Source organism: Typha latifolia, chromosome 14 (assembly GCF_019914945.1).
Source record: "Typha latifolia isolate L0001 chromosome 14, TyphaL0001v2, whole genome shotgun sequence".
Taxonomy (NCBI): Eukaryota; Viridiplantae; Streptophyta; class Magnoliopsida; order Poales; family Typhaceae; genus Typha; species Typha latifolia.
The window spans coordinates 3,745,450-3,762,784 of record NC_133099.1 but is presented as its reverse complement, the minus strand read 5'-3'; the positions used below and the strand labels follow the sequence as shown (position 1 = coordinate 3,762,784).

Below are 17,335 nucleotides of genomic sequence, written 5' to 3'. Positions count from 1 at the left end.
TTATAATATATTCACCTTGAGCTATAACCCCATACTTATTGAAGTATACGTATTTTGTTTATTTGCTTATCCATCATAAATTCTATTCTTCGGAATCGAATGCTTGCAGATCCAACCTTTCTTTTCTAAAAGTTGGAATGGAGGTCTGTTCTCTGTTGCTACTCTAATGGAGATTAGAAGCACTTGAGGGACTCTCTGCTGCTACTCTAATGGGCAGAATTTGAGTTGCACGCTGCTGATCTCTTGGTTGGAGTAGTTGTCGACATTGCTCTCGTGGATTTGTTGGCGTTTCATGTCAGATTCGGACGACCTTCCACTCCGACAGGTTTTCTCGGAGGAATCACACGTGTTTGTGGAGCTCTGCCTACCGGCAACACTGTTTTGATGGGATTGGTCTCATGTGAACAAATTTAAACAGTTTCTTTCTTTTGCTTCTCCTTGAAATCCCTTGCTTGATTCCAGACTAAAATCGAAATCGATCCAAATCCATGACCTCGACGATCGAGGAAAAAGAACACAACTTTTCTCCTTTAGAAAACTTGTGTCATTAATTATTCTATTTATACTGCTAAAAGAAGGTCACTCAAAATGCTTTCTTTTTTCATCTACCCTTCTTGTTCAAAGAGTTCCTCGCTGGGAGATACTATAACTAATTGTTTGCTATTTGATTCTAACTTTGTGCTCACTTTGATCCAGGAGTGTATACTATGGATTAAATTGTTCCTCTGAGTCAATGACTGACTTGATTGCATTTGGAGCTCGGTTTTCTACTTCCCTCTGCATTGTTTGGGCTGTGACCAGGTTTCAGAACAATTAGTCTTATCTTGAAGGGTTAAAAACTAAGTGAATCTTATTTCAAGGATTTCCTTCTCAAAAAAAATGCTGTAAAAAGAGAGTTATATCATGAAGGGTTACAAAAATGCTGCCAAATTAATAGCTTTTAGATTTTTTTTTAAAACTTCAAGGTCATGCAAATATGGCTCTTTATGTTATTTACTCTTTCATTTAAGCTTGTTCAGCTTAGTGTTAATTCTGGTGTCTGGCTCTTGACGAATAAATCAGAATTTTATGTTTCCCCAATTAGAATACTTATCAAGTTGTGCAATTATGATAGCAAAGTACATTTGTTTCAAGTTGGGTTGCATTAGAATGGTTGATAGGATATACTTGAGTAATAATGTCTTACTCATGTAGGTTCTGTGTTTCAGAAAATCCAGCGATGTGAAGGTGGCCATTGCTAACATGAACCTAGTTTTCATGAGTCAAGCTTGTGATGACTGTCGTTCTAACCTATTATATGCCCACAATGTGTAAGTAGGAATAGATTTATTATAGAATAAGTCTCTTATTCTGGTGTACAGTAACTAAACAATATCTTATCTTATTCAAATATATTAATTCAGCGTTTTCTCTAATCTTATTTCATACAACTTTCTAAAATTTATTTATTAATAACTCAATATTACTATTTTAACTTTTGAGATGACAACACATAATTACTAGTCATATCAGCAGCTATAGTTAATATCTCATCTCTCCTCTCCAAAGGCATCCTTGCATACCCTCACAGTGCGAGATATTACTTTGCATACTCGAGTTCGAATTTATAACTCTATATACTCGTGCAATGTGGGGGTATTATCTTGCATACCTGAGCAGTGTGAGGTTATAACGCATACCACATAATGCAAGAAATTTTTTAAAATATCGTTTCCCGTCGGCTCAAGAGTATTCTCTTCGTTTAGTTTAAACATCACCGATTTCAATACTTTCATATCATATTTATGTCACATCAAATATGATTATTATTTTTTATACTAGTATTGAATTAAACATTAAAATAGTTTATACTAATATTAGCTCTCTTATTCTAGTATTAAAACTTAGAATAACTATACATATTCCATCCTTATTCCGCATCCGAACGCAGCCTTAATACTTAGAATCATAGCACCCGCTTCGCTCACAACTACCTCACTTATATATATATATATTTATTTTTATCTTATCAAACCCCTGCTTCTTATGTTATCCTTCGCATCGGAAGGATTCTTCTCTCTATATTAGTAGTTAGACCCATATGTCCAGTGTTTAATCTTGCTCACTAATAAGAGAACAATTCAATACTGCTGGAAATCATCCACATCTATCCTTACTATGAGACACACGTGTTTGCTTTTTGTAGTCAGAATGTCTGCCTGCGGATGTCTAATTTGTTGATGGTATATTGTTTAATGCAGGCTCTTCTCTCCTATAGGATCCAAGGAGAAGATGCAGGCAATCGAGATGCTTGGTCTCCCCACTAGTGTTATATACTTATGTGTGCTCCTTTTCAAGTCAGTATAGCACTAACCATCCACATCTTAGCCATGCCTTCACATATGTAACAAATTCGAAATTTTACTATTCCATTCAACAATGTCACTGAGAGACAATGTGTGTGGTTAAGAGAGACTTTCAAGCAACATAAATATGACAAGGATGATGGATCCAATGATGATTCCTGTCCAGCCTATACTACATATAATATTACTTGTGTGACCTTCAAGTCTGCGTACCTTATCCATCCACATTGTACAATCTTCTTAGATCCTATTCTGCAAAGATTGTGTACGTTTTGATTTGATTCAACAAGGTGAATTGCAGAGAGGTCTTTATATCTTGTTATTTGACATAGAAAGCCCCATCAGGTTGCGATTCCTGTTTCCTCTTTGGACCATATCATGACGAGAGCAAATCCCATTAGAGACATCAACACAACCTGTAACGCCAAAGAAATGACGAAAACATCCATCACAGTTGGTTTAGTTACAGGTCACATTAATAAAACTTTTCACATTAATAATGAAGACAGATGATGATGACGGGACACGATCATTTAAGTCACATTGGGAAATTCATCTTGGCTCAGCTTGAACAAATACAATTTTTTGGCATGCCAGTGGTCTCACAAGCATGTAGCATCTATAGCTTTAAGAATGTAAAGATAACATGATGCTCCTACTTATTTCTAACCATCATAGTTAACCTGCAACATTAGCTCATCCGGATGTTTGATTTCTACACATGCTTTTATTTTTTAAGGAATCAGACCTTTACAGGAAGTCCAATTATGCAGAAACGATAAGAGAGTGAATTCACATATCAAGGTAATGTAACCTTTTAATGTAATTCAAATGACCATGATACAAAGGGAACAAGTGACATACAGAGATTGCAGGAGGCACACCCACAAGCGGATCCTGAAAGAACTTGTTTGCTAGAGCAAGAGCCAGAAGGCTGCTCTGCATCCCTGAAAAGATTAATAATGACTAATGAGGCAACAAAATGGCATAAGTAAAGAACATAGCCTAAAACATATGAGAAAGGAGAGAAACCTGTCTCAAAAGATATGGTTCTTTGTAATGCTTTCACATCAGCTGCCTTACGGAACCATGTACCACTAAGACTATACCCAGCAATAAAAGATGATGCATGAAATCCAAATATGAGCAGCAGAATGGCTACTCCAAATGGTGAAATAATGGCTTCAATATTTGTCGCCAATGGTGAACCAACACAAAGGGCAGTCACAAACACTGATAGTGGAGGAAGAAAAGGCTGAATAGCAGCACAAAGCTTTGGGAAGAACCTTCGAAACAGAGAAAGACACCAAACATCATACCTCATGCCTCATGGAGATGACCAATCAGAGGAAATACAGTAAAATATGAGAAATTAGAAACACACATAAAGCTATTGCAGACCTTTTCAAAACTAATGAGAATTCTATGTAGAAGAAGTTTGATTAGTATGGAAAATACCACGAACAATTAACTCCAGCAACCAAAATATAACTGACTGGCATTTACAGCAATACTTGGTAAACTATTGCTCTGCCAGATTAATGCTACAGCAGAACAGTTTGATCTACCAAGGATAGAAAATCCAAAGCATCAAAAGACACCCCACAACTTGAGTCTAGGACAAGCTGATTGTGGCAAGTAGTATACCTGTTTAAAAGAAGTCCTGCGGCAATTGGTGCAACTACTATCTGAATAATGCTAGACATCATTCCTTTCACATCGACTGGCAACTTCTTGCCAATAAGCAAGAAAGATAATGTCGGTGTAACAAAAGCTGCTGTAGCAGTAGACAATGATGTCATGACAATGCTTAGAGGGGCCATAAGAGGGTCTGTCAGGAAAGTTGCGTAATTGGAAAGCTGTGCTCCACTAACACATGAAACCAGCATGATTCCCGCACCTAACTTGAAAGTCATTAGCTAATATCAAGTGATATTCTTCTTTCATGTTCATAAACAAGATAACGGTTGAGATCATTCCCTTACCTAAAGAGGTAGGGAGATTGAAAGATGAAACAGCAATTGTGCCAAAAAAGAAACCAAGCAAAGGTTTGATGACAAACTGTCCAACATATCCAGCGACAATTGCATCTGGTCTTCGGATTGCTTCAACAAAATCCTTCGGGCTTGAATTCACACCAACTGCAAACATTAAGAATCCCAGTGCCGGTGCATAATATCTGACAGGTTTTTAATATAAATAATTAGATATCAGTGCATATGGACTTCATAAAGCTTGAGATATATTAAAGTACAAAAAATCAATATTAAGAAGAGATCCCAGTAATAAATTTCTTCATAAGAACTTTTATTATTGAGTTACTGTAGCAACAATTTGTTATTCTTTGTATATGCATTCTAGACACAGTTTTGATGCAAGTCAAAAGCCAATCTTAAAGGAGTTTTGTTTGTATTCTTAAATATAAGTTCAATTCTTTTACTACTGAATCAGTTAATTTGCAAGAAAAATATCAACTCCAGTAAATTAAGCCCGGAAGATGAGGAAAAATGGTTTCCTAATGAAAGTAAATATGTAGATTATGTACAGAAACAAACAAAATTAACAATAAAGAGAGCTAGCAGATTGTCCATTATTCACTCTGACAGCAGATGCATGAAGCAGCTACTAGTCTTTCGTTCATGGAAGATAAGGAAAGAGGGGTCTTAATATCAAAATCAAGCTATGGATCACCAAATTTAAGAGAAGCAAAGGAAGGAATTAGGGACAATTTGCTACAGTGCAGTGTTTTCTACTGTTCTTCAGATCTATAAGAGTCACAAGGAGAAGGCCAATATGGAAGGAAGTGGAGGATTTAAGAAGACAAAAGAGTAAAAAAGAGAGAAATATTAGAAAAGATCTTATTCTAAGAGACGGACAAACTTTTTGGAAAAAGGAGGAGCCACTAGCCTCTTTTCCACCCATTTGAATAAAGAAAAATGGTGACCAATCCCCTTCCCTTCTAGAAGCATTATTTGCTTCTACAATTTCTAGTAACTGGCTGGAGCTCTGTGCACTAGGATTCCCTCACTGTAATTGCAGTATTCAAACCACAAAAGTGATGTAAAGATGCAGATTAAGAAGAGAAAATTGGCCCCAATCTTTGTTTTAAAAACTTACAGCCTTTTATAGTTCGCGACTTGTTGCATTTCTTCCAACAATCTTTTTGAGCTGAAGTAGTGAAATGTTGATTTGACGTAACCCACAGTATAAATTAGGAAGCTACTTGGCATGCGATTGTACAAGTATACAACATACGAAATGACCAAGAAACACATATTGCAACCCCCATTGAAACTCATTAGTGAACAATTATGATGATCATTAAATTTGAGAACCTCTAAATGTCATCCATACCAATTTGGTTTAGTTTTAAACACTACAATAGCTTGTTCTCTAGTCTTCAAGTCACATATCTGACCCAGATTGTATGTGGACCCAGATTGCTCCATGCATATCAAGCTCGAGTCCTAGACTTCTAAGTCACATTTATGCACCACAGTCATCAAGTATTTTCTCTGTTAAAGAGAAGTTCTTTAAGGGATTTATTGTAAAAAGAAAAACCAACAAGGGAGCACTAGCAAGTTCAACTTACCAATGAATAATATTCTGGTCAAAAGGACAACCTTAATCAAAGTTGGCTTTCTTTAATCAAGATTCTTCCACATTCATCAGCATATGTGTCTGCCTTCCCATTATATTAGGTATACTTGTCATTTATCCATTCATATCTTTTATTTTAATAAAAAGAAACACGTCACCATATTTTACTTGCTTCTTGCAGCTGTCACTCCCTATGTTGAACCTGGAAAGCAGATGCCTTGCACGTATCCTCTTCATGTAAAAAGCTTGGATACACATATTTATCAAATATCGTGTAGATGATATCATAAAAAGGCATGGTATCAAGGATAATGATTCCTTTTTCTTTACAGATTGAGTTTCACATAGGAAGAATTGATGGTCACCTCAGCTCATGCCCAAGAATATTATCATAAACTTAATACACCTCAAATCATTGAAGTTGTGGGTCAGTGACTTACACCAGGAGTTGCGAATTTAAATTTTCAGTAGTGGACATTCAACATTGAAGAGTATACACTATATACTATACACTACCATAGCGAGAAGAACACTATATAATTACTTCTTGATATTATCAGCCGATTCAAGTGAGGAATGTAGATGACCTGTTTGTGAACCAAGTAAAAGACGGTGGGTAAGCAAGCGCCAGAAGTGTACTCCCCAGTACTACATGGGGAATAACGGAGTTTGCCCCCTTTAGTGCCTTCAGGATATCAACTTTCCGATCCTGTACCTCCTGAAACAAAACGATCAATCAGCGAAAAGATCGCCCATCAAAAACACAGTCACTCGATCAATTTCCGGATATAAGATTGGCCACCACATAGCAAATCAATACAAAGGAAACGACAATTTGGGTAAATCCACCACCTGGGTCGGCGACAATGCATCTTCCCCAGTGGAGGAATCTTGCTCGAACGATCCGCCTGCACTTGCGCAATCGCATCTCCGCTTAGAAAACACGGGAAACGACGGTCTCCGCCGTGAGAGGTAGCAAGACGACGACGGAAGCGACAAAGAGACGGAATCTGGACGAGATCGCGAAGAGAACTCATTAGAGAGAGAGACAAAATCCTAGAGAGAGAGAGATATGGAGACCTGTTCGATGGCGGAGGAGAGCAGAGGAGTGAGGAGAGAAGGCGGAGGAGATGGGCCGCCTCAAAGCAATGGAATTGGGATTCATGGAGGGGGTAAAGATTGTTTTTTTTTTTTTTTTTTTTTTTCAAAGGAAAGACTTGGGAGTTCTTTTGAGTTCTTCTCGAAAGCCGGAAGACTGGGAGAATGAACGATAGATACACTGGTTTTGGAACTATTCGGCCTAATCCCATTAAAGCTGAAGTAGTATGATTATTGATTAGAATAATAAATAATCCGTGGGCTTTGTTAGGAAATGGAATAATTGGAAAAGAAAGTGAGATATTTTGAGGAAATTGAATCCATGGGCTTTTTTTTTGTGCCTATTTCTAGTTCACTTCCAAATGTAAATATGAGTTGGATTCAATTTAGCAAAATTATCGATTGGATTAGTGACATCTATATACAAATTAACACCACAATAGTAACTTTTAAGTATAACGCTACTTTCTAGATTGTATATAAAATGTTCAACGATGAAGTGGTGTATGTAAACTGCTTGAGAAAATAATTTATATAAAATGCTTGAATAGTAAAATAATTTTATATAAACTATTGACTGGACGATGACTTTATATGAGTAAAAAAAATATAGTGCGCATCAACATTTCACTTAATTGTTAACTTAATCAATAATTTACTTATATAACATGTGGGCCTCTTAGTTATTTTTTCACTTTTATTGTTGTTGCCTTTCTTTTAACTAAAATCCTCAGTGCCATCGTCCTCCTCCTTCTCATCCCCGGTCTTCTTGGTCATGCTCTCATCCTCCTCCATCTTTGCATAAGGGTTCGTGACGCCCGCGGTAGGAAGAACTCATCTCATCCTCTTTTGCACAGGGTTAGCTCCGAACTAGAGGTTAACTCTGTGAAAATGTTTATTGATAATGGAAATTATACTTACATTATTCTAGTTTAGTATAATGTAATTTATATGGAAATCATGCTTAAATTATGAAAATGTTCATCAATTTATATTTGTACGGTGTAATTTAGGTTTTAAGCCTTTTAGGTTTTTTTTTTTTGTTAACTTGGGCTCTGGATTTTTCATGTTTTCTTATTTTTCCTGTTAATCTTTTCCAACTGTTATTTGTATCGTAAACCTACCTTAATTTGGTCATATTTTTATGAAGAACTACTTGTAGTTGTTCTTAGATCTTATGTTAGTTGGAATTTGTGTTTATTTATATATGTTGGTATACCAAATAACCCAAGTTTATTTTGGATGACAAGATAGGTAGGAGTGTACAGACTAAGTTTGAGACCCTACAGTGCACTCAGGGGTTTAATTCATTTGAAATAGATTGACAAGATATACAAAAATATTTGCCTCTAAGTGTTACTTGAATATATAAATTTAATTATTTCCAAGTAGCATGTGCTGTAATATTGTTTAGAAGCAAAGTTGAGATGCAAATATATTTGAATTAAAAATGCAATCACCACGCACTACCTATACAAAGTTAAAAACTAACTTAATAATATTATATGTAAAGTGTCGACAAAATAATATATATCAATAGAGGTTTTAAGCACGGTCGCATAAGAGGTCGTAGGATATGAGAAATTGTAAGATTTAATGATTCACATACTTGTCTCAATACTTCACTCACTAAGGATCACTATCAATACGACAGTAAGATAATAACACATGAAATTAAGAAGCTAGTCATAAGTGATACCTCATTGATGTGCATATCACAAAAAATGTTCTATTTGAATCCTTCGCTAGCATAATAATATATTTGTTATGGCCGCGTGGCTCTAACTCCTCTCTACTTAAGGTAGATAGGGTATGGCTTGATATAACCTCTCCCCTAGTTCATTACCCAAATTCGAGCCTTGTTCTTTAAATCTGGTGCTTGTTCAAGCTCCGTGTTTTCCACCTCCTCTTTACTTCATTCATTGCTCTCACTTCTTCTCTTTAGAGGGAACATATATACGGTTGCTTTCCCCAATTTTACATAGTTTGTGATTTGTGGCTTTAATATAATTTTCAATCCTAAGGACTTACATGATAGTGTTAGTATTATTAATTTTTCACATGTGCGCTAATTTTAATCCTTTGTGGCTAATTCGAATTAGGAGGAGTTGGGGTTTAGTGATCCAGATGCCACAGTGTGCATAACTACTAGGGTTTGGCTAGACGCTAGTGACAATTGGGTATTGAAATACCCATTTCTTCCACCAGACCACTATAATCCGTAGGCACAAGACATATCTTCTCTGCACCTACTGTCCAATGATATTATTGAGGACCATGACTGTATCACTAAAGTCTTCATGAATTTCTAGTTGTCCTTTTGGCTAATACCTTTTATGGATTCTCTATCGCCCCTTCGGTATGTCATAATGACCTCTTGGCCCCTTTTACCTAGGATAAAATTTGGGCTTCTTTATGCGATCTATCATCAGGTAAAGCCTCTAGGTCTAATAGCTTTCAGATTGAGTTTTTTAGGGCTTCTTGGGATTCCATTATGCAAGAGTTGGGCTAGGCTTTTATATTTTTCTTGCTTATTGACTTCTTGCCTTCCCGATCAGTTCTGTAACAACCCAAGTAGGGTAAAAAAAAAACCAACAACTATACTTGCTGGGCACAACGCTACCGGCCACGCTGTGGCCGACCTCGTGCCCAGCATGCTATGGCGCAGTGGGGGTGCCACGCACCTCCACCGAGCCACTCTTCTCCACGCCGCGGCGACACGTGGAGGTGGGACCCGGCCCACTAGCCACTCTGCCGCCGCTGCGTGACCCGCTCTTCCTCTCTCTAACAATATCTCTCTCTCTCTCTTCCCCTCATTTTCTCTCTCTCTCTCTCTCTAGCTCTTTCTCTCTCTCTCTCCTTCTAGTCCGCAAATATTTATCGACCACCGGGAAGAGCCGCTGTTGGCCCTTCTGTCCGCCGGTAAGTCTCTTTCTCTTCTTCTCTTTCCTTCTCTCTCTCTCTCGCTCTTCCTCTTTGTCGGTTGCCGTTCGAGATGCCGAAAGTTTGAGCCGCTGGTGAGAGGCCGGCCGCTGAGTGGCCACCAGTGACCGTACCCCTCCCCTGTGGCCCAACCCTCTTCCCAACTTTCTCCTTCTTCTTCTTCTTCTTCTTCTTCTTCTTCTTCTTCTTCTTCTTCTTCTTCTCCTCCTCCTCCTCCTCCTCCTCCTCCTCCTCCTTCCCTTCTTTCCTCCTCTTGATTTGCATCCTGCAAGTGGTGCTGGGCTTCGGGTATGGACAGCCGAGTCATATGCATCGTAATTATCCTCGGGTCGCCTCCACTTTCATCCCTACCGTTGGGGTATCTTCAGGTGCTGCTCCTTCTAGGGCCTCAATTACTGTTGTGCGAGGTAGGGGAACTAGAGGGGTTGGACCCTCTCAGCCAAGGCGAAAGTCTAGGAATGGTCGGATCTTCGCGATGACGAAGCAAGATGCTTTGGCATTTAATGATGTGGCCACAGGTACTCTGAATTTATTTTCTCATACAGTAAGAGTTTTATTTGATCCGGGTGCCACACATTCCTTTATTTTAAATTCTTTTGCTTGTCATGCCGATATACTAATGGAACCTTTAGAGGATATTCTATTGATTGCCACACCAGTAAGAGAGACAATTGTTATTGATTCTGCTTATAAATCTTGTACAGTTAGCTTTGGGGATAGGGAGTTCAAAGTAGATCTTTTGCCACTAGAGCTGATAGATTTTGATGTTATCTCGGGGATGGATTGGTTAGCTACATATCATGCCAACATTGATTGTTATAGAAAGAAAATTGTGATGAATTTAGCTGATGGGGCAGAATATAGAATTAAGGGCAATAAATCCACCAACTCGATAGAGATAATCTCCGCATTTGAAGCTTGCAAATTATTAAAGAAAGGATGCACATGTGTCTTAGCTAGCCTATTTCTAAAACGATCAAATTAGAAGATGTCCGAGTTGTTAGAGAATTTTCTGATGTTTTCCTAGATGATCTCCTCGGATTACCCCCGAATAGGGAAGTAAACTTTTCAATTGATTTAGCTCCTAATACTTCACCTATTTCTAAAGCTCCCTATAGAATGGCACCAATAGAATTGAAGGAACTTAAGGTACAATTAGATAAACTACTACAGAAAGACTTTATAAGACCTAGTGTCTCACCTTAGGGAGCACCTGTTTTGTTTGTTAAGAAGAAAGATGGAACACTCAGGTTGTGTATAGACTATAGACAACTGAACTAAGTGACAATAAAGAATATATATCATCTACCTCGCATTGATAATTTGTTTGACCAGTTAAGGGGAGCTAGAGTATTCTCTAAAATAGACTTGAGGATTGGTTACCATCAGCTAAAAGTCCATGAGGAGGATATTTCTAAAACTGCCTTTCGTACTAGATATGAACATTATGAGTTTTTGGTCATGCCATTTGGATTGACCAATGCTCTATCTGTCTTCATGGATTTGATGAATAGAGTTTTCCAACCTTATTTGGATTAGTTTGTAATAGTTTTCATTGATGATATACTAATATATTCAACTAGTGAGGAAGAACATGAGTATCACTTGAGGTTAATTCTCCAGATCTTGAGAAAAATTATTTGCCAAATTTTTAAAATGTGAGTCCTGGCTAGATCAGGTGGTCTTTCTAGGACATATAGTATCACAAGAAGGGATCATTGTAAATCAGTCCAAAATAGATGTTGTATTGAAATGGAGTCAACCGACTAATATCACGAAAATGCGTAGTTTTCTTAGTCTAGCTGGGTATTATAGGAGGTTTGTAGAAGGATATGCAAAGATAGATATGCCTCTTACTAAGTTGACTCGGAAGAATCAAAGGTTTGAGTGGAATGAAGTGTGTAAAAATAGTTTCCAAGAATTAAAAAGAAGATTGACTTGTGCACCAATTCTGATTATTCCTTCAAGTGGAATAGGATTTCAAGTGTATTGTGATGCCTCACGCAAAGGATTAGGTTGTGTTTTAATGCAGAATGGTAATATAGTGGCTTAGGCATCTAGGCAGTTAAAAAATTATGAACAGAATTATCCTACTCAAGATTTGGGGTTGGCTGCTGTAGTGTTTGCTTTAAAGATTTAGCGACACTATCTATATGGGAAAAAATGTGAAACTTTTACAGATCATAAAAGTCTTAAATATTTGTTTACTTAGAAAAAACTTAATTTGCGGCAAAGGAGATGGTTGGAATTAGTGAAGGATTATGATTGTACCATAAATTATCATCCAGGTAAAGCAAATGTTGTTGTAGATGCCTTAAGTAGGAAGTCAGCTAGGAGTCTAGCAATTTTAATTACCTAACAAACTATGATACTTAAGGATTTGCAAAGACTAGAAGTTCCAATTGTGACCAAGGGTGGTGGAGTTGGTTTACTAGCACAATTCACTATCAAACCTACATTGATTGATATAATTAGTGCATCTCAAAAGACTGATATTAAGGCTATGCAAATTGTGAAATAAGTACAGAATTTCAGTAAATCATATTTCTCTATAGACTCTACTGAGATACTGTGTTTTAGAGGCAGATTGTATATTCCTAATTGTGAAAGACTTAGAAATGAAATTTTAAATGAAGCTCATACTTCTTCTTATATTATGCACCCCGGGGGAACGAAAATGTATCATGAGTTAAAGAAGAAATTTTGGTGGGAAGGAATTAAAAGAAAAATTGGAGAATTTGTGGTTAAATGTTTGACTTGTCAGCAAGTCAAGATTGAACATCAAAGGCCTACAGGCGCATTACAACCTTTGTAGATTCCTAAATGGAAATGGGAACATATTAATATGGATTTTGTGACAGGATTACCAAAGACACAGAAAGGGAAGAATGCAATTTGAATGATTATTGATAGACTAACTAAATCAGCACACTTTTTACCAATTAGCACTACTGATTCAATGGAAAAGTTAGCTATCTTGTTTAGATATGAAATTTTTGCTCACCATGGAATTCCTGTTAGTATCACTTCAGATAGAGATCCTCGTTTTGTGTCTAGATTTTGGAAGCAATTTCATCAGTCTTTTGGAACAAAACTGCAGTTTAGTACAGCTTATCATCCTCAAATAGATAGTCAATCTGAGCATACTATTCAATCATTAGAGGATATGTTAAGAGCATGTGTAATTGATTTTGGATTGGGTTGGGACAAATATTTACCCTTGATAGAGTTTGTTTATAATAACAGCTATCATGCTAGTATTGGTATGCCTCCCTATGAAGCATTATATGGTAGGAAGTGCGGATCACCAATTGATTAGGAAGAAGTTGGAGAAAAGAAGGTTGAAAACTCAATACTAGTGCAAGCTACAGTTGAGAAGATAAAGATAATTAGAGAACATATGAAAGTGGCACAAAGTAGACAGAAAAGTTATGCTGATAATAGGAGGCATGATTTGGAGTTTCAGGTTGGAGACAAAATATTCTTAAGAGTTTCATCTTGGAAGGGTGTGTTTTGCTTTGGAAAAAAAGGAAAGTTAAGCCCTAGGTATATAGGACCTTATGAGATTCTTGGGCGAGTGGGGCATGTAGCTTATAGAGTAACTTTACCCCCTGACTTAGCACAAATTCATAATGTGTTCCATGTGTCAGTACTAAGAAAATATATATCAGATCATTCGCATGTGATTCACTATGAACTAGTTCAGCTGCAGCAAAATTTATCATATGAAGAGCAGCCTGTGAAAGTCCTTGCTAGAAGAGATAAAGTATTAAGGACCAAAGTTATACCTTTAGTAAAAATCTTGTGGAGAAATCATGCAGAGAAGAGGCTTCTTGGGAATGTGAGGATGAGATACGATCCAAATATCCAGAATTGTTTAGAGGTATGTAAATTTCGAGGTTGAAATTTTTATAAGGGGGAAAGGAAAATGTAACAACCCAAGTAGAGTAAAAAAAAAACCAACAACTAATGCTTGCTGGACACGACGCGACCGACCACGCTGTGGCCGACCTCATGCCCAGCATGCCATGCATGCTGTGGTGCGGTGGGGGTGACACGTACCTCCACCGAGCCACTCTTCCCCACGCTGCGGCGACGCGTGGAGGTGGGACCCGGCCCACCGGCCACTCCGCCGCCACCACGTGACCCGCTCTTCCTCTCTCTAATAATCTCTCTCTCCCCCCGCATTTTCTCTTTCTCTCTCTCTCTCTCTCTCTAGCTCTTTCTCTCTCTCTCTCCATCTAGTCCGCAAATAGTTACCGACCACCGAGAAGAGCCATCGTTGGCCCTTATGTTCGCTAGTGAGTCTCTCTCTCTCTTTCTCTCTCCTTCTCTTTCTCTCTTACTCTTCCTCTTTGTTAGTTGTCGTTCGAGACGCCGAAAGTTTGAGCCGCCGGCGAGAGGCCGGCCGCTGAGTGGCCACTAGCAGCCATACCCCTCCCATGCAGCCCAACCCTCTTCCCAGCTTTCTCCTCCTCCTTCTTCTTCTTCTTTTTTTTCTTCTTCTTCTTCTCCTTCTCCTTCCCTTCTTTCCTCCTCTCGATTTGCATCCTGCAAGTGGTTCTTGGCTCGGCCCAGCACCCTTGCAGCGCATGGTGCTTGGCTCGGCCCAGCACCCTTGTAGCGCATGGTGCTGGGCTAAGCCCAGCACTGTGTATAGTTTATATATTTATATATATATATATATATGCATATTATTAATTTCTAATTATATTTAATTATGTTATAAATTATTCAATTAGTTTAGTTAATTTAATGTATTTAATTTATATAAATTAAATATAATTATATCATAGTTAGTAAATAATTCTAATTATATCATGTTTAGCAAAATACATGCAATATAAATTACTATTTTAATCCTAGGTAAATAATAGTAATTATTAGGGTTATGTACATATATTCTTACGTAATTATTTGCAGTAACTTAATTCTTATTTTCTTAATTATCAAAGAGAATAATAGGCAGATAATCATGTTTTAAATACTCTATTAAATAATATAATTATGGTTAATAAATAACAAACAAATATAGAAATGAAGAGTGCATAATTACAATAAGAAACTATCTTTTTGCTGGGTTAATTTTAATTAATAGAAAGACTGACATTATTTGTTATAAATAATTTCAGGATCCCGACCCCCGTTCAAGACCACGTGGACTTAGCTATCGAGGTTTGATTGTTATCGTAGCAGCGTAAACGAGTGGTGGTTTGTACTTGCAATGGGGTGAGTAGTCTTATCCCCTAGATGTCTTTCTCAAATTAGGTTATAGTATATATTATGTACATGCATGTTTTGGCCTCCAGCATGATTATATGACTTTATCTAGAGATGATTACAGTCGAACATATTTTTATCATGCATAGAATTAGGCTGATCTTGGATATGAGTATAATGATGATAAATAGAGATGATTAGAGATGATTATACTATTATGACTTTATATCGGAGTGATTTCTAGTATGAGTGTGCATGTGATAGACTAGTAGGAGTATACATGTGTTAGATACATGGTTGGAGTCTACATTGCATCATTTTTCTCTTGATTCCTATTCCACCTAAATTCCTATTATGTATTGACTCGTTATCGTACTAGATATATGCATGTGATCTGGCATTTAAAAGAAAAATATGAAATGCAATTGATAGGATAGTTGATAGAAAGCATGAGGATACCCGAGTAAGCGCCAGGGTTAGGGGTGCCTAGAGTGATGATTATGGTCGCTGATATGCGATATCTCGTGGCCCATGTCTGAGGTTAGTTGAGTCTGTGCGCACAGACAATCGGACACATATCGTTCGACAGGGCATATGTGATGAGTTATCCTCATGAGGTTTCTATCAACTATGTGGGTGCCCGATCTGGATGGATGTTGATACCCTAGCGGGTGGCGGGGTATGATTATATTTGAGATACTCTTACGATTGCAGAGTATGCTCTGAGCTTTCGGACATGATGTTGAGACCGGGTACCGAGTGGTGACTATGCACAGTGGTCTAGTATGTTGATATTATACCGAGATGTCGGTGATGATTGTGATGTTAAGAAATGCATATGATTTCATTATCATTTGGTTACCTGATTATCGAGTGATCAATATGCATAATATATGGTTGCATTTGATATCATAGCATGGTCATGGTCGGCATGCATCATGTGTCATATTTGAGAGAGAGTTGTGATGATAGTATAATATGAAAATCTATTTATTCATTGTCAATGATTATATACTTTTATCAGTTATGACATTTACTTTTCATTTATATATTATTGAGGATACATTCATATACTCATTCATGACATGATACTCTTGCTGATTTATATTATCAAGTACTTGATTTATCCTCTATTTGGCTTCACTAATTTAGGGTAAGGTGTATTCACTAAGCCTTTAGCTCATGACTCTCTTTATTTTCTCTTTTCTAAAAATCTAGATAAACAAGAGGAGCAGGATATTCCCTTAGAGGTCTTGCCGGTGAGTGAGGAGTAGAGTGTGGATTGTGTTATATGCCAGATGAGTTATTTTATTTGATGTATTAGTAGACATCCTCCAAAGTGTGTCTATATCCTTGTCTTATATTTTAGTGTATGACTATGTACTTGTATAATTATGTATATACCACCGTTGTGTATATGTAGTTTTGAAAAGCTCTTAATAATGTGTTGTGGCATGTGCGGGGCCCAAGTAGAGTTCTCTATATACTGTTGATAGTTAGACTTGAGTTATTCTTAGTTAGATGTTGTAGATAAAATTATAATGTTGCTACAGATTTATTTGATTGTCAGTAACTAACCAAATGGTCAGGTGCTACGCACGTGTCGTGTGGGCTCATGCCATGCACGTGTGTTTATGGTTCGGGTGTTACAAGTTCAAACTCTTGTAGTGTTTACCCTTAAAAAGTTCTCTCTAAGAATTTAGTAGTTTTTGTGATATCCAACAAGCAATTCATGCTCTTCTTATATTTTTATTTGTGCTCTCAAATCCTCACGAATTCTTAAATAGGGAATGGATAAAGAGTCCTTTAAGAATGGTAGTGGGCGTGTCAATTGTTATCTTATATTCCCAGATAGTTTACTTATTGTTACTGGAGTCTTGATCACTAACTTTGGCTAGTGTCAACTCGGCCCATGAGGCTTATTCCTCTCTTACTAATCACCATGCGGACTTGCTAAGTGAGAATTTTTTCTCCCTAAGCAAAGTATATGGTTCCTTCCCATTCTCCCTGCCTTAAAACATTCTTATGGTGCTCCTTTGGGGTCAGCTGCCCACCAACGTTACCCTTTCCCTCTGCCACATCCCTATTGATGTATGTTGCCTACTATTAGGTTGAGCCTAAGGACCCTC

The 17,335-nt window shown here is 37.4% G+C and overlaps 1 protein-coding gene across 1 annotated transcript; it reads right to left on the bottom strand.

Moving 5' to 3' along the window:
* Positions 1–2,382: 2,382 nt before the first annotated feature.
* LOC140801269 (probable sodium/metabolite cotransporter BASS5, chloroplastic) lies at positions 2,383–7,237 on the bottom strand. The gene is made up of 8 exons (XM_073156290.1): positions 7,026–7,237; positions 6,798–6,955; positions 6,533–6,663; positions 4,331–4,524; positions 3,993–4,245; positions 3,378–3,631; positions 3,210–3,292; positions 2,383–2,761 (listed from the first exon to the last, which is right to left on the bottom strand). The coding sequence occupies exons 1-8, from the start codon at positions 7,108–7,110 to the stop codon at positions 2,687–2,689; spliced, it is 1,233 nt and encodes a 410-aa protein (XP_073012391.1). The 5' UTR covers positions 7,111–7,237; the 3' UTR covers positions 2,383–2,686.
* Between the last annotated feature and the right edge of the window lie 10,098 nt (positions 7,238–17,335).